Source organism: Pseudochaenichthys georgianus, chromosome 1 (assembly GCF_902827115.2).
Source record: "Pseudochaenichthys georgianus chromosome 1, fPseGeo1.2, whole genome shotgun sequence".
Lineage (NCBI taxonomy): Eukaryota > Metazoa > Chordata > Actinopteri > Perciformes > Channichthyidae > Pseudochaenichthys > Pseudochaenichthys georgianus.
The window spans coordinates 15,322,209-15,344,586 of NC_047503.1; the positions used below are offsets into that span (position 1 = coordinate 15,322,209).

Genomic DNA, 22,378 nt, shown 5'->3' on the forward strand with positions numbered 1-22,378 from the left:
TTACTCCACTAATGATATTTTGGCAAAAAAGGCATTTCCTGCCTTTGACAAGAATTAGATGTTTTCTTTGAAAATGATTTACTACTGCAGAGAGTAGGAGAAAATAATGAGAGCACAATGCAATGTCAAACTTTATGAAGAGCGGACATTGATAACCTGTCAGCATTCATTTCCAGGAGATTTTCCTCTTTCACTTCTATTTTAGTGAGTCTGCCTGAATCATCAACTCAAGGAAAAAATGATTGATTTGAGATGACCAAATGTTTGAGGAGCACAACAGTAGGAAGCTGTTACAGGTGGTTCCTGTGTCCCAACTGGAAGATGTATCTATCCTTATAAATCTTAAAATATTATGAGTGCATACATACTGTACATAATGGGTTTCAGAAGAAATGCCTTGAACAGAAACTCTAACCCAGTGTTAAGTGTTTCTTCGTCCACTGAGCTAAATAAGAAAATGTTTTCAACTGAACCAACATTTTGTTTGTAAGACGTTAAACTAGAGCTATGAAAAAGAAACTGAAACGTATAAAAACTATGCTAAATGATATCACCATTTTGATATAAGCTGTGGAAAGGTTTTCAAATCCAATATTGGAGATGAACTGTAGAGAATTTATATTCTATAAAAGGTGAAAAAAACATTAAAAACATGTCTGTATATTGGTAAAGGCACCTGCCAAAATCGGTTGGAAAATATCAAATATAAAAAATCCAGGGTCTTGTACTTCTACTAACAAGCCATTTTCTACCAGATTCTTACACTATAAGCAATAGGGTCTTACATAACACAACACTTTTCTGCCAAAGTGGTTACTTTTGTATTTTTCACTGGTTAAAAGTAAAGCTCAGTTTTGGAAATGGTGATATCACATATTTCTGTGGTGGCATTTTACACGACTGAATGCATTGTTCAAACAAAGATCATGAAATAGAGGGCGAAAAAGTATCAAATTGAATAAACTCTATTTATATTCTGAGTACTTGGGAGGGTAATGGTTTGGTACTTGTATGGTAATGATCCAAACCATACCAATCCCCATTTTCTTTTTTCATTCCAGGCAACTTTGCTTATTTATACATTATGAAATGTCATAGCAAGATACTTTACGTTGTATCCGATTTTACACGCTAAACGCGTTCACATAACACAACCACTTGGAACTCAAAAATCAGGTGCCCTCAGGTGTTAGGAATCTCGATAGATATCGACTCATTTTGTCCTACGATTTGTGTGAAAAATACAAAGTGACTGCCCAAACCACATAAACTAACGATTTTATTAAATTAAATCAAAAAATCAATCAAACTAATTTAAATGATGGACTCACCCTCGAGAGGGCAGTACCGAGTGACCTTCTCGGGCATTAATTGCCCTTCCTTGTGTCTGCAGTACACCTCTGCGATCTGTTGTCGGCACTCCTTGCTCTTGGCTCTGGATAGAGCTGAAATGGCTTCCTTCCCACTGATCTCACACTTGGGCGGCTCATCATAGGTCACCTCCAGCGGCGCGGCGGTTGCCTGCCTCCTGTGCGGATACTGATGTCTGTGTTGTGACTCGGCCTGCTGGGCCTGTGAGGCACGGTAGTGTTGCCGTGACACTCCCCCGACACCTCCATGGTGGGAGGCATTGTTTCCCAGCGCCAGCGTCTGGTGGCCTACAGGTAGAACCTCGTTGGAGTTTCGGCTCGGGGAGGTGTCCTGCCAGGCCTGCTGCTGGGCATGCGCTTTTTCCTGCAGATGCTCCCGCTGCTGTTTGCTGCTGGTGGCCCCCACAGACTGCCGGTGGGGCTGCGAGCGCGCTCCAAAGTTACTATTGTCTATGTTTTCAAAGTCTTTGGGTACAGAGTTCTCGTTGTTGCTGTCCACTCTATTTTTCTCCTTCGGCCGGTGGGAGTAATATCCATCCTGGAGGAAGAGAAGGAAAGCAGTTTTAGTGGTGGGAAGAGAGAAACGAGGAGGAGGGAGGACACAAACAAGAAATCAGAACTGAGTGAGCGCGGTGCATATCAAATGTCGGATTAACAATCAATGTGGCGTGTATGAGTGGGCAGCGCCGTATTGAACCCTGAGGCATGAAATGAAGTAGCGAGGGCTACAAGGTGCAAACTGACTAGAGGTGATGCAGGGCCGAGGGGGCTCCGTCGCTCCGTGCCATCATCAGATTAGCCTCAGTTTCAATTACATTCTCCCTCAAATGGGCAACACACTCCGTAAACAGATGACCAAGAAAGGATAAAGGGCCCGAACATGACTGTGTGAGTTTGTGTGGGTGTTTTTTGTTTTTTTTGAGAACCTGAAGACATTGTGTGGCGTGTGACTGTAAAGGCTGCACTTGTCAACTCTGTGCGTCTGTAAATGTGAGATAGTGTGAGTGTGTGTGAACGTCTGAATGTACAATTTCCGTATCTTTCCAGCAGAATGGGCTGAAAGCGAAGGAGGCGCACAGGGGAGAGCAGAGAGGGGAGAGAGGGTAATGAGTGAGAGTGGTGGAGTGCAAGGCGACGGAGCGCTGACACGAGGCATGAGTTCTGCTCCCGGGAAGCGCTCGCTTGTTCCAGTGAAATGTGCCACGGTGCATCAAACAGGAAAACTAAGAAAGCTGCCTGCCGCTGTTGCACACCTTGCTAGACACAAAAAAGGAAGAGGCAGAGGGGGGTGGGGGAACGGAACGACAAACAGCAGCAGAGGAGAGATGAAGCTCATAACAACAGGAATCCCTGATGTGTTTCTCCATTTACAAGACACAGAAAAGGGAGGAGGGGAGAACATGTGGAGGGAGAGCTAAGTGCAATGTGAGGTGTGTGAGATAGAATGGTAGCAGGAGAGGGGAGACACACACAGGGACCAAGTGAGATGCTATTGTGAAGCAGGCGCTCGCTTGGCATGGAAATGTCTCTCCACCCCTAAAGCCAGGCCTGTTATCAGCCCATCAACCTTCCCTCCCTCCAAACACCTTGTACCAGCACAATTACACAGGTGGCTGGAAGACACACTTACAGAGAGGCAGGAGGAGGAGGATGTTATAGAAGTGAAGACAAGAGCTAAAAATAGAGGAGGACACAAAACAATATCGTCATTGTCAGCTCCTTTTAAGCTGCTGTCTCGGCAGAGGTCTGAATCCGCCATACCAGACACCTTAGAGCGTGTGCCTCTCCTCTTCTTTACTCTTTTCTCTCCATCTGACTTCTTTCCACTCTTTGCCTTTTCCCCCTCTCCTTCCCTTCACACTTCTCTTCACACAGCCCGATTCAGCTCTCATCCTTGCTGCTCCACATCTCACTCCTCTTCCCTCATCGTCTCTTCCCCTATATGTTCACGTCTTTCGCACCTCCTATTCTCAGTCTCATCTCCTACCTGTCATAACCCCTCCCCCACCCTTCCTTGTCTTTCTCTGCTCTCCTCACGCTGCCAGTTTAAACGGAGCATGTTGTCTGAATGGCAGAACCTGCTAATCCTGCGTGTAACAGCTGCTTAGGCCAGTAATCACCTAAAAAGAAATCCCTACTTGCCGAGTTTCAAAGGGAATGCTTTGGGGGGCTAATCCATGCACTGCAAGTCACTGGATGTTTGCAGAGGTAAAATGAGTCTGTGTGCATTCACGATTATGTGAGTACAGGGAATGCTTCTTGAGGCTTTTTCTTTTTATAAAAGTGTTCACGCGTGGTGTGTTGTATGTGTGTGTGTGTGTGTGTGTGTCTGTGTGGGTTTTAACGGAGGAGGGGTAACAGCAAGTAAAGTAGAGGCAGCATGTGTTTGCCCTGGAGAAACGGATACTCGCACTTTGAGTCCTGTGAGACGATGAGGAACACATTTGAATTGGAAAAATGCCCAAGTGAGCAAATGTTAAAAACAAACAACAGCAACACATCTTTGCTTACACGTAGATATCAAATGTTGGCTAAAGAAGGAAGCGTGACTCTAATATGAAATCTTAAAAAAGCCTGTCTTTTCACACAGCCTCATTTCCACAGCTTGGCTTACTTGAGGCATGTCTGTCTGTACAATATTAGGAAACTTATGGATTTATGTAGGGCTGAAACTAATGATCATTTTACTATCAATTACTCCGGCTTACTTTGAGCATGTGTTTTAAACAGTTTAATCCCTTTGTGAATTGTGTCCTTTAATTTCTTCATACAGCGGGAATCCAAATGAATTCATCCTGAGTCCAATAACCATCAAAGTCACTCCAATAGTGCTCCTTAATTACGCTTTCATCCTCCTTTAACACAATACTTCACATTCATCCAGTTTGTGACAGTAGTAGTTGTAGCTTTTTTGAGACTTTTAAACTTGAATTGCCGCTGTTGTGCCCCCCCCCCCCCCCCCTTGTGTGTGTGTGTGGGGGGGGGGGGGGGGCGCAACTTCCAACAGGAGTCATTTGGGGGGGCTCTTGGGGAAAAAGGTTGGGAACCACTGCTTTAGTCAATCCGAGCAGTGGCACTACAACCTATACCAATGGAACATGTATTGGATAAGTGAGGTGATTAATTCAATCCAGAAATGTAGCTGATAATAGCTGACACTTCTGATTCATTTCAGCAGGTGAAATGAATGGATCAATCATATCATATGTTTTCTTGCAGTAATTAATCAGAGCAGCACATTGCAATGTTTGGAGGAATAGAAAACATTTGGAGCCAAAGCAAGAATCCCAATCAGTCACAATCAGTTGCCTGATTGCGCCAAACCAACCCTCTAAAACCCAACGATATTTAATTCGCAATCAAGTACAAGACAAACAAAGGCAGAAATGTGTTGGAAATGTTATCGTTTTGCTTGACAATTGAGTCATACAAAATTAACCAACCACTAAAATTACTCTAGAATTTTAACTGACGGATTAATAATCTAATTTACATTTTACAGAATGTTTAAACATTTTGTGTCAAACTGCTTTCTGAATGAATCCTAGCTGGCTGTAATTGTTTTCTTTTTGGGGAGGAAAAAAAAGGAACAGCATCACAAAGATGTTGATTTGTTGCAAATTCGTTGACACCGATAAGAGTTGAGGTTAGCCCCCATGTGGCCCTGGAGTGGAAATGAGTAATATTTGTAAAACTGGCACTGAGGAGATTCCTCCGGATAAACAATCTTCACACTGTGCTCCCTCCCTCCTGCCTGTGAGCAAAGGACTCCAGTAAGTGTGTGTGTGTTGCTCTTTAATCTCAGGGACCAGGCTCTAAGCAGGAAGCGGCGGGACACAGAACTAATAGTAGTGGTGGCCATTGAGGATAGAAACTGCAGATGGAGCTGGGAGCTGAGGGTAGCTATCGATTGATTCAGGGGATACGTTTTCATACTCATGGGGAGTGTCGGGGGGGGGGGCATGCCAGGATTGCCTGGCATGTGGTGGGCTGGCACACACACACACACACACACACACACACACACACACACACACACACACACACACACACACACACACACACACACACACACACACACACACACACACACACACACACACACACACACACACACACACACACACACACACACACACACACACACACACACACACACACACACACACACACACACACACACACACAACCCTCCCTTAGCTCTTCTGAGGGCTGAGGAAAAAGCAGAGGGGGCAAATGTTAATATCATCCATCAAAAGTAGGTACATTAGAGAGGGCTGTGGGTCTGGGACTTTCAGCACCCCCTCCGGGAATAGTTTCGTCCATTTCTCAATACGGAGCTGGCCCTTTTCACTTTTCCCCCCATTTCCTCTGTCACAGGGGGAAATATTTCACCTGTCCTTTTTCTCTCTCTTTCCCTTTCTCTCCATTCCCCCCAATCTCCTGCGCAGCAGAAAAAAAGCACATATCTCTCTCTCAGCACCTGTCCAGCTCTACCCCCCCTCCTCCCCAGGCCCAGGAATCATCCCTCGCTCTACGATAAAAAGCAGTACATCTGCCCCGCCTCCTCCCGTCCCCCCTTAATGCCATCATTTACCGTTCCAGTCCCATGGTAGATGTGAGGGAAAGCAAGGTAGCAGAACATATCAGTTTCACCCCCAACCTCACAGCCCGCTTCCCATAAAAAACATAATTCGTACAGGGGACGAGGTGAGATAAGATACCGTGTGTGCGAGCAGTGATCCTCAGTCAACACAAGCTGGTACAGAGACAGCCATGCAGACAGCAGCCATGCACATATGTTTAAGTTACTGCAGGTATACAGCACTTCCTGTATGTGAGTGGCTGACAGACTTCTGCTGCGACCCGCCTGCCATGTGACTAACGAGCTCAGATTAACGACCTGGACTGAATCCCTGCGATACTCGGAGCAAGATGCTGCGTCTGGCATGACACAGGAGACAGATCCACTGACAGACTTAGTTCACAGCTGCTCCAGCACCTCAGGACACCTCGTGGAGAAATGAGCCGGAGTAGAGCGGGGACGACCTAAATGCTTAGTGACTTCTAAGCAGACGTAGTTTAGCAGAGGTAGAGTTTGGGGGCCAGAACAGCTGCTCTACAGTTTGGGTATCATATACAATACCAAAAAAGAACGATACATTGACTAATAATCCATCAATAAATTGAAAGAAAAATAATTCAACTTTGAGAGATTTTTATCCTCTCAAATATGAAAAATGTACTACTTTTCTCAGATTATAATCGTGTTAAACTGGGAGTATCTGGGATTAAGACTGAATGAACAAGATATTTAAAGACATCAACCTGGACTTTGAGAAACTTCAGATGGACAATTTCTTTGGACCAAAACATTTATCATAGAATCTAGAAAATAACCAGAGGATTCATCAATGATTAGAATAATTGTTAGGTCCAGCCCTTATACATAAAAAAATGGCAACTCTGATCTTCACCTCAGTTCAATGGCAAATGGACTGCAGTCAGAGTTTCAAAGTGCCTAAACTGTACCTGAAGGTAAGAACACTCAAGTTGGAAAGCAGGTAAAGAGATACAAAGATGAGCCAAGGAGATATATTCTGACTTCATGAAAGATGTTGTGCATGGTTTCACTTTCTAGGCTTTTTATCACAATGTATCTTGTGTTCATGAATATTTAAAGTTTTGCCGCTACCTCTCTCTATTATTTTTCTCTCTTTGTTCAATCTCTTCAATCCCCTTTCTCCCCCGTTGGCTAAAACTGCAGGAATGCTGGTCACATGTAATGTAAGAAGGTACGTGAGTGTGTGCACAAATGCGCGATTAGCGGCAGCTCTGAATGAACAGTCTGGGTTTGGTATGCACAGAAGCCTCTTATTGTGTGCCCTGCCTGAGCAAAAGTGGTAAAAAGGGAGTGTGTGTGTGTGTGTGTGTGTATGTATGTGTGGTCTAGCATTACTATACTTGTGGGGACCTAAATCTGTTTACATAGTCACGTGTGGAGACTGGCTTCCCTTATGGGGACAAATTGGAGGTCCCCATGAGGGGAATCATTAATTTTAGGGTGAAGACTTGGTTAGGTTTAGGATTAGGGTTCGGGTAAGGGTAAGGTTAAGGGTAAGGGTTAGGCATGTGTTGGTTATGGTTAAGGTTAGGAATGGATAAGTCTGCAGGAAATGCATGTAAATCAATGTAATGTCCCCTGAAGTGATGTATACATGGTATGTGTGTGTGTGTGTGTGTGTGTGTGTGTGTGTGTGTGTGTGTGTGTGTGTGTGTGTGTGTGTGTGTGTGTGTGTGTGTGTGTGTGTGTGTGTGTGTGTGTAAATGCGCTACAAATACCTAGGGAAGACAGACAACTGAAAACTGCTCACAGGCTTTAGGTTTGGGAATGACATTTGGAGAAAGATGCATTATCTGAAAAGGAGGTAAACATAACAAAAAGACAAATGATTGCAATCAGCTACTCATGGATGAAGCCATTAAAGGTCCCCTATTATACTGTTTTTCATTATAGGTCTCAGATATATACAAAACATGTCTCTGAAGTGTTTGGCTCGAAATACCAAACAGATCACCCATTGTAGCATTACTCATAATCCCCTCTGTTTCAGCCCTGTTTCAAAAGTGCTGATTCTCTGTCTGTTACTTTAGATCAGTGGTCACTGACCAGTCGATCGTGAGTATGGTGCGGGTAGATTGCGCACCGTTAAAAAGTTACAAAAGAAAGAAAATTAAAAAAAAGTTTTTAGATGTAAACCTATCATCATCCACCACCCCGTTAGCAGGTGCCACTTGATTGACGTATCTTTGAGACATTCCTTGTCGCTCCCGAAAATAATAGACTGACTTCAAGTGATGCTGCATATTTTTTAAATCACTGCACTTACTGTATGGTAGATACAAAATGAACATATTTTACCGTGAATGTATTGTAATACACGTTTTCAAAATGATGCCGGAATAACTACATACTGATACCGGTTAGTAAAAACCATGAATTAATGCTTTGACAAGTGTGCAGACAGACGGCAGGCGAAAAACCTTTTAAAATGCGTGTTTTCTGGATGGAGATCGGATCGATCAGGCTAAACTAACGTTGTAGCTGCTCCGTCCAAACTCATAACAACATGATACAGACACAGATACAACAGCGACTGTATTCACCATGACACAGACAGTCCTTTGTACATGTTGTTCCAGTTTCTGCACAGATATGAGGAGCTGTGAGCTCTGAGTGCTAACAGCTAACGGCTGATGTTTTGGTTTTCTGATTCAACGTCAGGCTGAGATTTTCTTTGTTGTTGTTGAAACTTAAAATGATAGGTATCATTATAAATATATATATTTATCCTTTTTGACATGTTAGCTGTGTTGTGTTCTTGGATTAATCAAATTGGAAGTTGCACCAAATGATTTGATGTAATTCAGATGCAATTAGCCCAGTGGTTTTCAAACTGTGGGTCGCGGGAACATTTTTTTATTTTATTATTTTCTCCTTTTAGCTTTGTGAAGCACCTTGAGATGACGTTGTTTTTAAAGTGCACCTATATAAATCAAACGTATTATTATTCAATTGTAAACAAACACTGCTGGAAAATATCTCATTGGTCAGAGAGCTGTGGGCATAATGCTGCCTTTTGCAACATCCTACTTGTGTGAGATAGGCTTTTTCTGCTGTTGCTGCCATCAAAAAGAAATACAGATCAAAGCTGAACATTGAGAATGAACTGAGAGTGGCAGTCTCAAAACAACAGCCCCGGTTTGAGAAGATCTGCAAGGGAAAGCAAGCACACACAAGTCATTGAGAAGCTAGTGTGGAATAGGAATGGTAAAGTGATGTGATCGTTTGCAACCTGCAGTAGAAATAGTAGTTAATTCATATATTTTCCTTAAAGAAATTTGAATTAAAAAATCTACTACTCAGGGAAGAAGGCCAACCAGTTTTAATTAGGCCAAATTAATTCACAGTATCTATTACAAGCACTTTTGTTCATGTGTAATCCATAATAAAATATAAAATTATAGTTGGATCTTTGTATCTTCTTATTATTAGCAGAGAAAATGTAATGTTTTTACAACAATATACAATTAATCCTACCAATATAGATGGGAACCGGGTTGGGGGGGGTCCCAAAAATATTTCCAATACCCAAGGGGGTCCCGACTGAAAAAGTTTGGGAACCACTGAATTAGCCTATATAAAAGGCCTCAAATTGGCAGTACTGTCTGGGCTGTCTTTTTCACTCAATTCTGCAATAGGTAGATCTCGCCTTTCACCAAGGCCGAGGACCTTGGGCTTAAAAAGGTTGGTGACCACTGCTTTAGATGAAAATAAGGAGCCCCTCCCCACACCCCTCTGCGAGATATTTGGTTAAAATAACACAATGGTGCTCTAGGAGGAGATTCGGTTGATACGGTGGGGGGTTACCTTGGTTGGTGATTGGCTACTGGTTACACAAGCCAAAAAATCATTATGACATCATAAAGTGGCCCAAATTTGATCAGCTCATTTTCAGATTTTTTATATAAATGGATCAGGACAAAAAGAGAGAGAATTTTTTCCTGAAACTTTCAGAATCTGTTTACACAGAGGGGACACATGTTTATATATAAAATACATGAAAAAGTAGATTTTTTTTATAATAGGTGACCTTTAAACAAATGACACTGGGTTTGAGACTCATAAGAGAGCAGAGGGGACTTCACCAGTAGCTGTTCATTTCCCACTTTGTCTTGGCTATTCTTGTATTGTGATTATAAAGCTTCAATGGGTGCTTTTGCGTGCATGCATTTCAGCTGGGCAAGGATACAAAGAAAACAGATGTCTGCCCACCTAACCTCATACACTATAAAGATAGATGGAGTTCCTCTTTCTTTATCATGTAACTTCTTTGCAAAGTGCTGCATGAAAACCCCCCCACATTATGGAGAAATGTACTAACTGTGAGGGGAAACTCTGTGGAGTCAAAGTGGCCACAGTGGAATAAAAAACACTTCCCTCACAATATGTTTGCATGCCATTGCAATACTTTCATGATCTCTCTCGCAACAGTGTTTTCCTCAGTTCCGCTGTTTGAGTTAAGATGATGCTCAGCCCACAGAACGGGTTTATGTTCTCCGATGGCCTTTTGATATATGAAGCCCATAACTGTGTGGTCAAATACATCCTGGGATACTAAAAATAAGTGTGTGACTGTACTTGATTGACATCTCCTAAGTAAGCTGATTGTTTTGGTGTTGAAGCAGAAATCAACATTGACTAATTTCTTACGTAATTTGGAGCCAAATCTACAATGTTTTCCTTAAAGCCCCTGTCACACTGTCCCAAAATTGACACCAGATGGACACACGAATATGGAACTGTGAATTTCGCACGAAGATGGCCCCGAACTTGGTCAACAGCCAAGCAAAAGCCGAAGCAAGTACGATGCCTACAGAAGGCCACACGATGGCACCCGAACCACACACGAAAATATGGTCGTAGACTTTACTAATGATTTAGAATGTATCCAGACTCAACGTAAGCGCTTGTGCCTCTTCGGGGGGTGCTAACATTTAAACATACACTTTATTCTTTACTTTCTCCGTCTTTATACATAGATTGGAAGATATTACTTATCTCCGTCATGTTATTTCCATAGCAACAACAACTTCCTGTCAACAGCGTACATTTGCCTTCAAAATAAAAGCATCTAAATAAAACAGGAAGTTAACCTAAATTACATTTAAGACATACAACTGCAACGAAAGTAACAAAACAAAAACAATGTAATATCCTTTTCAGTTTCACAGAACACAAATTGGGATATATACATAATATGTTTACATGATTTTGTTGTGCAAAAAATGCAATCTCGATGTCATCGTACTATATACGATGGCTATACGACGGCATTGCGAGGGCTTCACGTAGTCGTGTTGCCTTCCTAAGACAATCGGGCAGCTTCTTGTTTCCTTCGTATTGTGTTTGTGAGGTGAAAAATGCCCGATGGCACCGATGATCAGACGAAATGACACGATTTGACGAAGGGCAAAATGGATACACGAATTCAACACGAAAATAAACCTTCGCAAGGTCCTTCGGCAATTTGTTGGCATGCCAACGATTTTGCCACCGCTCACGAAGTTGCTGCCGGAGCCTGTTAGCAATTCTTGAACCCTGAGAGCAGGAGAGACTGAAAAGAGTCAAGGGAAGCTTATAAAAGCTAACAGCATTTAATTACACAAAAGATGCGGTGGTGTACAAATGAAATTTGCAAGTGGCTCTCCCCCCATGCGTCCGGTCAGCCCAGGTCAGGGGGTAGAAGTAGAAGAGATCGATTCTTGGCTTGCCCTTCCTGTTGTCATCTGAGGTCTTCTCCTATTGGCCGGCGTCGTGGGGGGCGGGTCCAATGCAATTCCTGCCTTTTTCTGTTGCTAAATTACATCATTCTGGTGTCTGTGGTTATTTAAACATTCCCTAATAAACGTCATTTCAGCGTCAATAAATGAGTGTTAAACCCAGTGTGTTTAGGGTACAACATCACGCCATTTCACCTTCAATTCACGGTTTGAAAACGTAGCATTTCGCCACATGCTAATGCTAACCGGAAATGAAGAATGTTCAGAATAAAAGTGTTAAATTAATAGTTAGTGTGAACTTCCGGTTTTTTCAGAATAAAATTGATTTAAATTAAATAGTGTATTTAATTCAAATTAAGCCATATCAACATTGATTTTAATTTCTAACAAGTCTGAGAAACTCCACCGGCGGTCATACGATGGCTTAAGATGCCCTCACGAATGGCCCGATGTTGTTACGATCAGTGCCAAATTTGAACATTTCCTTTATCGTGAGTCCATCTGGTGTCAATTTTGGCACAGTGTGACAGGGTCTTAACCTAACCAAGTGGTTTTGTTGCCTTAATAGGTTCTGCACTGCAAGGGATTATTCAAGCGCATTTATTACAAGACATTTATTAGAAATAGACAAAAAACATCAAAAGAAAGTCATAGGATATCATAACAAACATTTCAATCAGAGTACATCTCTTTTTTTGGATAAAAGTCCAGTAACATCAAACGGTAAATGATCAAAATGCATAATCTACAACCACACTAAAATAAGAACTAGATACAGAAGTCACACATCCTTATTGTCCAACATTACATAATCAGGGGATACTGCCACATTTCGAAGCCATGTTGACCATGTGATGTTGGGCTAATGTTAACAGCAAAGCCTTAGAGCCTGGGGAAGCAGACATGCCTTGTTCACACATTTTGACATTATGTGATTAACAGAGCAAAACATATTTATTTCTTCCCCGGCTAGTAACACTCAAACGATTAAATACAATTATCTTTTTTAGAGAATCTGGAATCTAGGAATGCAATCTTATTCAGGCTAATCCATAACCAGTCACTCTGCATGAGAGCATCAGATAAATGTCTGAACTCTAAATGAGTCCCTTAATGCACCATCATTTCATCTAGAATATGCTCACTTCTGTGGAAATTAACTGAAATGAATCAGGGATGCAAACTCATCAGGTATGAAAAAAGGTGACAAGGACCTGAGCCCCCGACCCCACGGAATATCGGCTTTAAAATTAGGAATAACAGATGATTTTAGCAGAACAACTAAAGCAGCAGTGTTAATAATAACAGAAACGCCAAAGAGTCACATCTAATAGAAATATATAAAAGCATTTATTTGAATTGTGTAGCAGTCAGTTTATAATTTTGGCTGTTGAGCATTTTGAACAATTATTTTCATGCTTCTGTGCAAGGGTTAGTCTTTCTATCTGTATAGCCTCCATTACATGTATTTAATCCCTTTAGTTACTTCACAGATGTGGATGAATGATGTGAAATATAATCAAGTGTTAAATCAGACTTTAGTTCCACCTGGAGTAAATCCACAAGCTACCCTGCAGTCTACAAAGTACTTCAAACTAGCTGCACCTTCACCAGCTTTGAGAACACTTTCATGATCAATCATTATAAAACATATCATATATATTATTCTGAGATGGACCAATCTGCACAACGACTACTTTTACTGTCGCTACTTTTACTATATTTTGATGAGAATACTTTTCTACTTTCATTTGAGGAACATTTGAATGCAGTACTTTTACTGTAACAGAGTATTCCTACACTCTGGTACAAGACCTGAGTACTTCTACTTTTACTCAAGTAGGCTACAAGATCTGAGTACTTCTACTTTTAATCAAGTACAAGATCTGAGTACTTCTACTTTTACTCAAGTACAAGATCTGAGTACTTCTACTTTTACTCAAATAGCCAACAAGATCTGAGTAGCATACTTCTACTTTTAATCAAGTACAAGATCTGAGTACTTCTACTTTGACTCTTGTACAAGATACCACCTCTGTTTATAGCCTATGAAAAAAACTATTAGAAAAGGAAGGCTAAAGCTAACATTAGCAGATAGTGACAATGTATGCTAGTTATCTAGCTCAACGATAATATTGCGACAGAAAGACTTTTCAGCACATCACGCTCTGCCGCTCCGACAGGGAGCTCTGCTCTGAACACCTGAACGGCCCATTCTAACAGCTGTTCACCAGCGGTCCAGTCTGTGCCACAGTGATTCCGGACCACACAGTTAATATTAACGAACAAGGTAATGTAGCTGCTGAAGCTAGACCCTCGTCGCGGAGCAGCAGAGTCTTATTATACATCCATGAGCAGAGCCGACAGGCAGGAAGACTCGAGCACACAGCTCGCGCTTCATTATAATATATAAAAAAAGAACACCTTGCGTGTCATGATGGCACATAGCTCGCGGCCGCAGATTTGATTGCAGATCTACATGAATCACACAAACGACCTATTTTGGATTCAAAACGGCGAATTTTGCCGAAAGGTGACACGTTTGCATCCCTGGTGAATGCTACAGTGGAAACAACTGTGAATACTGTAAATATGTTGATATCCTCTGGAACTCCCACCTCTAAATTGGATTCTTTCACACACAGTGACGTCACGAGCTACCCACAATGCAACGCGCGCCATATATATATATATATATATATATAAATACGCCATTTTCCTGGAGGTGCAAATATCCTGGAGGTGCAAATATAAACAGCTAACTAACGTAGCCAGGCAGAGCGCACTAGGTTTTTTTTCTGAATTAACGACTGAAGAAATCACTGCATGTCTTCGGATGACATCTCTGGACTTGAGGGGTGTGCTTTAGGTCGTTACCAGCGTAAACTAGAGCTGTGTGGGTTGTCGGATTGCCCTTACAGACTGCCTGCAGATGTATGGAAAAACGACCCCCGAAAGTGGCCTTCGTCGATTTTGACTGCATCTACGTCTAATTTCTGGAAACACCAGGTGAATACCCCACTTGTCACAATAATATTATCATGCCATTGCATATATGTGGTATTTTAGAGTTGACTAGATATTGATTAAGGCAATAGACTATGATATTCTGCTTGCACCTCGCGTGAAATGGCGGATACCGGAAGTACGGTGTCGCCCTCGGCCTAATACCTGTATGTGTGTGTGAAAGAATATGTCACGATCTGTCTTTATGGTGTTTTGTCTTGTCTATATCTGTCTGTGGTTCCCTGTCGTTAGTTTCCCTGGTGTGTCTGATTACCCGATTGTGTTCACCTGTGGCCCCTGTGTTTTCTCCTCCCTCCTCACCTGTGTCTTGTTTGTGTGATTAGTCTTGTGTGTATTTAAGTTCTGGTTTTTCTGTCTGTCTTTGTCGGGTCGTCTTGTGTCATGACTAGTTCGTCGGTGAGTGTTCTGTTTTGTCTTTGTTTATCACCTAGCCTTGAAATAAAGGAATTTTCACTTTATTCTGCATTTGGGTCCTGCCTGCTTCACACACCGTAACAGAATAAAGACGAAAGAGAGTTGAGAGGCAAACTCCAATAACCCCAGAGATTTATTCTGAGTGTGTGCCGACAACAAAGTAACCCACACTGAGAACAATGATAGAGCTGAAATCCCCAAAGCATGTGGCAAAAATGAAGCCGGGCAGCCTGAGAATCACAAGGTTTGGTTTGCCTTGTCCCCTTAAAAATATTTACTCGACATCCCATCAGCTTACATAGATGGATTACTAGACACACACGCACACAAAAAGGACACATACATACATTTCAAGAGTCACTTACTGTAAACACACACACCAACACACTTGTCCCATGTGAGACTGGTTTAGTGCAAGTTGCATTGTGTGTGTGTGTGTGTGTGTGTGTGTGTGTGTGTGTGTGTACTACATTACTTCTCTACTGTAGAGGCAGCAGAAGCCAGAACCCAAAGCAGGTGTTGAGTCAAATGCCTCAGCGTTAATTTACAGTATAGAGTTTGCTGAAGTGTACACAAAAACAACTATTACCGTTTGCATATCCATGCCCACCCAGACTGTCTGACATGCAAAAACAAGAGGGCATTCACAAGCATGTTAATCCGCCACATACAAAACCCATTTTCACAACAACATGAAATTCATTTTTATGGATTTCCATTTCTATGTTAACATTGCGGCAATCATGTACCGGGGACATTTAAATGTGTCTATTTTGTGCTCCAGAGGTGAGGCCTATTAACGATCGATGCGAAATGACAGCAAAAATGATGGTGATTTAGCAATAAATGGGTGCATTTATATAAACAGGCATCATTTTATTTAAAATATCCTTTGATTTTAGGAGCATTAATAAACGTTCATAATATCTAAAGTGGTTTTGTAGTCCAGTGAGCTACAGTAGCAATGCTGCCTGAATCAGCAAAAGCAAACATTAGTCACCCAGCAAAACATGACTTACTGCTATAATGTACGCTAATGAAGCATCTGTGACAACTTGTGAAAAAGAAACTAAAAGCTGGGGTGGAACTTTTGCTTTAAAATGTAGTTAAAACATTCCCCTGAGCTACAACATTGGAAAGTTTCCAAACTACCTCCTGGGTATTTCCAAAAAGTTACACAGAGTAACGTCCCAACTGACTAGCAGCTATTGAGGCTAACATGAGTTACTGTATACTCCAACTTCTCCTCCAGAACATACTACTATCCCTTTTGTGAACATCAGGAGACCAATTTGTCTAATCTTTGTGGGTCCACAGTAAAAACTCAGAAAATAATGGACCGAATAAAGCTTTACGGTCCTTTAAAAGTAGTTGTAGATGATCTAAAAGTCCTGGAAGCTTTGGAGGGAAACTTGGCTATAGGTGAATACAGGTAATCTGAATATTTTGCAGCTCGGTCAGACACAGTTCTGACTTTATTATAAAAGGGTTTCAATCCCGGAACCTCACAGGTTATGTTTTGAGGTCTGCTTATCAAGACAGAATGCTGAACTTGACAAAAACATAACAACATAGCGTATCAGATCATGTAATACGTTTTCCCAGGACAGAAACACATAGATACACTGTTTGATTGACACCAAGAAAACCAAATTCCCCTAAACAAATAACATTACGGATACACAACAACTAATTTAGTCAATGTCCATTTGTGAAGTAGAGTGAAATAATATTATGTGTGCCCACTCTATCGTATAAAACGTCTTACTTTCTTATTTATTCTCCAAACCACTTCCTGTTCCTGCCCTCCGCTGCCTCCCCGCTGGGCGAACCCTGGGAGTTTCCACATGACAACAGGAATCTAAATCATACGGCTTGCATACAGTATATTAGCTCTATATCTCTCAAGGGCATGAAAGCCCTTTAACAAGCCGTGAGGAGATACTGGCTCTCCTCTTACTGTGTCCCCTCGCTCTTTACCCCCGCCTTGCTCTCGTATACCGACCTCTTATTTCTCTCTGTGAATAAACCCCAGAACTTTACATCTCCAGCTTTGAATGGGGCCCATCAGGCGATTTCTGGGCCATATCTCACAAGGGCATGAAAAAGCCTCAACCCCTCCCTCTCCTCCCCGCACACCTCCCTGTTCATCCATGAAATGACACCCCTATTTAATCAATTGTGAATCATGAAATTTTGCACAAGAGACCCCTTTTCTTTGCACTTGACAGTGATTGAACCGCACAGCCATGCAATTCCATTCACCACGGCGATGAGAAGAAAAGGGAGCGCGGGAGGGGCTGCGCACTGTGCATTTTGTGTGTGTGAGATGAAGGTGATTTCCTAAGTGACATCATGGGCCCCATGCTGAATGGCGATGCAACAGAGGGTCCCTTCTGTGCATTGAGGCCACGTGGTCCGGCAGCATAGTGGGATCCTACAGCTGATCTATAGGGGTGCAAAGGAGGCGTGTGTGTGTGTGTGTGTGTGTGTGTGTGTGTGTGTGTGTGTGTGCGCGCTACAGAGAAAACAGCCCTTCACATAAAGATTTTATAGAGAACATGGGTCAAGAATATCAAAGGAGAAAAAGGGAGTTTCAAGAGAGAGACAAGTGGACGAGACAGAATAAGTGTAGAAGAGTGGATAAGAGAAGAAGAGTTGGAGTAAGAGACCCCTGACTGGAAAGGCCCCCCCGTCCCCCTGCCTTTCTTCTGCATGAATGGCCTGGTGGGAACGACATGTGAATGTGTGATGTAAGGTCTGCAGTGTGTGTGTCGGGGAACATAGTTGAGATTCCAAGCGTCTGTGCGACAAAGCGTTGACACCGAGCGACCCCGACTGCAGAGGTCAGGGTGAGTCAGCTCCTCTGTGACATGGCAAGACAGAAAGTGACAAGCTTTGGATTTATCCATTCGCACACCATGTCATTCAATGTATAGGATGACGTGGATATAAGTCTGAGTGTGTGTGTGTTCCTCTCATGAGACAGTGTTTGAGTACAGCATGCTAATGATGTGCAAATATATCACTGCGGCGAGAGCTTTGGTTTCACTTCCACAATGCAACCACAAAGTCTGCCGGCAGGACAATCCAGTCATTTCCTATTTTAAGTATTAAGGGAATAGATGACAATACAAATTAGGACTAGACATCACCCATTAACAGTTGAAATCTTTTATTACTTTAATTGTATTTATTAATAATGTTCTAGTTGCCTGGTTGGTCTAGTGTCCACAACACACACCTCCGCATGGGTTCAGACGAGGCTCATGCCATGTCACACATCAGCTTGCTCTCTGTCTCATCTGTATGCAGAGTCAAGAAGAATTCAGCTCTGGCAAAATAACACCCAAACGCATCAGGCCCCGGCAATAACAAGAGGTACTTTCCTGGGAACACAGTTTTGCAAATGACACAAATTGTGCATGACCTGTGTCACTCTAACAATACAAAGAACACACGCTCTGTGCACCGGGGTTATGACCCTATCTGCTCTGTTTACAGCTGCAGAGGAAATTAATGTTAGTGCACTGATAGAGGGTCGAAAAACAAGGTGAAAAGATGGTGAAGAAGCACAATGTTTATCACCTCAGGATTGATGTGTGTGTGTGTGTGTGTGTGTGTGTGTGTGTGTGTGTGTGTGTGTGTGTGTGTGTGTGTGTGTGTGTGTGTGTGTGTGTGTGTGTGTGTGTGTGTGTGTGTGTGTGTGTGTGTGTGTGTGTGTGTGTGTGTGTGTGTGTGTGTGTGTGTGTGTGTGTGTAGACCTGAGCTTCTCCGGTGAGCCCAATTGCAGAGAGCTGCAAGATACTTCAAGAGATACAGACAAGAAAGATTTTCAGTTTACCCCAATTAGAGTTTGGGCACACACAGACATTGAGCCAAGATAAGATGAGATACTGATAGCCTGGGCAAAACAGAACCAACATTTCGTTTCAGTGGAGAGTCCCGGATGGATGACTGAATCATTGAGAAAGTTTAGTTACCTATACATTCAAACCTCAGTGAGTGAGATATTTTGCCTCAATAATTTTTATGAAGGACACAAATGTATTGTTTTAAGTTATTACCTTGATTTATAAATGACTATATGCGCCAACCAAAAGGCTTGTGAACAGTGATCAGTCCAAAAACCCGGGGAATTGTTATAAAGAACTAGCTTTAAGTCATTGTTTGAGGTGTTTATATCTGGTCCAAGTGGTCTTGACTCAAATGTGAGATGTCCCTCCGAAAGAAAGGCAAGATGTAATAATCGTAAGTGACGGAATTAGTCATGTTAGAATGAAAACAAGAGAGAGCTTGAGAGAACATTACAAACCCTGTATACTTTCAATCCTGTGAACAACTGGCCGATTACCCAATTGCCAAACCAAAGTGGAATCGCTAGAAAATAATTGTGTCTCTGAATTATGTTGTTGTAATGGTGATGGTTTATCCTGTTTTTCTTTTGGCATTTCAATAGGCATTCTTCATACGCCATACTGATGTCTTTTGTGATTTGCTGCCATATGACAAAACGAAAGCTGTCCTCAATGCAACACAAAGAGAAATAGATAACAACACGACTTTATTATTTAATTAGCAGCAAAGGTAATGCATTACATTATCACTACTTACTGAGCTCAGAAAACATTCAAATAACATTCAAATAACGTAAATGTTGCATGTATTTTGTCTTTAACACAAAAATAGAAAAGACAAAGAAACACAAAACAATAAACTGTGAATTATGGCGTAGCCCTTAAAATTGTGGATGCGTTCAAAGACTATCTACTAGCTAGCTTAGGGTTAGCAGCTAGGTGACTGCTGAATGCACCCAAAGCCACACAGCTAAGAACACACACAAAATGACTTGTAGAAACTAGGCATTCAACTAAATGGGACGGTATAGTGCTTAGCCATCTGCTATATAACAGTGATATTATTCTTAGAATAATGTAGAAGGCACCAGCAGCGTCATCACAGAGGTGTCATGTATGCATGATGCATTACAGCGTAACTGAGGACCCCATAGGGCTTCAATTCATTACACAGGGTATATTTTGAACTTGGTCACAGTCTTATGATCACTTCTTGTCTGACAGGCAAAGATTCTTCAAGCTGTGTTTCAGGAATCAGAATTAGCCCGTGGAGACATTTGTTGGTTGCGTATCCAAACTGGGGGTGAACATCTGTCAGGGCGCGGAACAAAGGTTTACTGAAGCAGAAATACACCAACAATTACTTTTTCAAATGGTCCAATTGTTGCATTTACATTTTCTTTAATGCATTTTGCCTGCTGAGCAGTTAAGGATTTGTCTTGTATATCATCTTCCAAATGATTGTAATCACTTAATTTGTAAGTAACATCATGTGGTCAAATTTGCATTTAAACAACAATTTTACGCAACTGATGGCTTTTCTCCAAAACAGCTGTGATATTCCAGCGAGGAAAACTCTACAGTCATCTGTGTGATGGAATGACACGAAGATAAAGATCATGGGGCAGGAGGGAAAGAGATGGGAGGAGGAGAGAGTGAAGGTGAGGAGTTAAGCACCTAAGCTAGCAATAAAGAGTGAGAGGACGGCTGATACGATCTTTTGGTCCGACACCCAGATCATTAAAACTTCTAAATGATTGAAGACCCCCATGTCCAACACAGCACATCCTGAGGCAGAACGGAGAATTCAGGCTGTTTTAAAGACAAATACTTCCAACGAAGAATTTGTCTAATGATGAGGGTGTAAATATTGTGGTCTTTTTGCAACAAAGCCAATCTTTAGAGTTTGTGTGACAGAATGAGTTGCTGTAGTGCAATAACTACAGCAACTGTGCTTATCAAAGGAGCTATTGATACATACTAATCCTGTTTCGAAGGACACTGCTAGAGATTTCTCTGCTTGACCCCAGTATTAGTTTTGGCACCGGTTACTTCCATTTTTTATTTTTTCATTTAAAAACAATAGAAATTTGAGGCTTAAAGTATTTGAAGATGATTGTTAATGTATGGCTGGATTTCAAACCATTGCATTACTTTATCTGTTGTCTGAAAGAGAAGACAGGGCAATATGGATATTGTTGATTGATTTAAATGTACTGCCTTTCTTCAAGTTGAATTCCAATAAACCAGATATATTATCATGAAAAGTGCGAAAAAATAGACATTATAGACAGAGAGAGAAAGGAATTAACCCTTAAAGGCCGAGCGAGCCGCCCGCGGCTTCAAAGGGGTAGCGTTCTAAAATGCTTAATAACTTTTTAACCGCTAATCCTATCCATCTGATTTAAAAAGTGAGGTAAAGCGGCGATTCTCGGCTTTTCGCTGGTATCACTCATGGGTATCACTATGTCCTTCCGGGATTCAGAGGCTCCGACGTGATCTGGGCAACGTCATCACATTGTAGAGCCTTGATTCGTCAGGGAGACCCACGCGGCCCCTCCGTCTGAGCCAAACAGCAAAGGTTTTAGACTAAGTCCCCTCCCCTACCATCCTCTCGACCAATCAACATAGGTTGCTGTGTATGTTTTTGGTGGCGGGAGATAAACAAACAGAGACGAGAGAGTAATACAAAAGAAGAGTAATTTTGCCAGCGTAAGAGAAATAAATACGACACGAGATATCTAGATACAATCACACACATACACATACATAGATATACACACACCCCAAGACAAATTCAAACCAACATGTCAAAACGGCGTTACACTACGGAAGAAGCCTTTTTTTGACAGAAGAAACATGATCAGTCATTTAAATATGGAAATACAATTCGTTTTAATTATTCCATATTATCCTAGGCATTTTTCAGTGAAAAACGCCTAGGATAATATGGAATAAATAGCTGTAACTTACTCAGGGAACATAATATGCAGATTAAATTTCATTTGAAAGCCTAAAACATCTAAATGCAGCTTTGTAAATAATAAAAAAGAAAATTCCTATGTTCCTGTCGGAGTAAACAGTAAAACAAAACATAACATTTGTACTGGCGTTTTTGAAAAACTGGTAAATTCAGCCATTATCACACAACGTTAAGGTAACATTTGGACTTTAAATTAACCAGACTTGAACTAGAGGTTCTCCTGAATCAAATGAGGTAAGGCACTTGATGCTGACTGCTAGAAAAGGTTAGAACAGGTTAGGAGAAACAAATAAATACAGGAGAGTCAGGCAGGCGAAAATTCCGTCTAGGTCTTTAAGGGTTAAGTAAAATGGCTAATGTCTTATGTCTACTACTTTCATTGT

General features: G+C 41.7%; 1 protein-coding gene across 1 annotated transcript in view; it reads right to left on the minus strand.

The window, feature by feature from the left end:
* The window catches only part of xylt1 (xylosyltransferase I), a 95,372-nt gene that overhangs the window by 44,969 nt on the left and 28,025 nt on the right, over positions 1-22,378 (minus strand). The window contains exon 2 of the mRNA XM_034094064.1: positions 1,332-1,908. Coding sequence (XP_033949955.1) covers positions 1,332-1,908 — 577 coding nt within the window. The remainder of the gene's footprint in view (positions 1-1,331; positions 1,909-22,378) is intronic.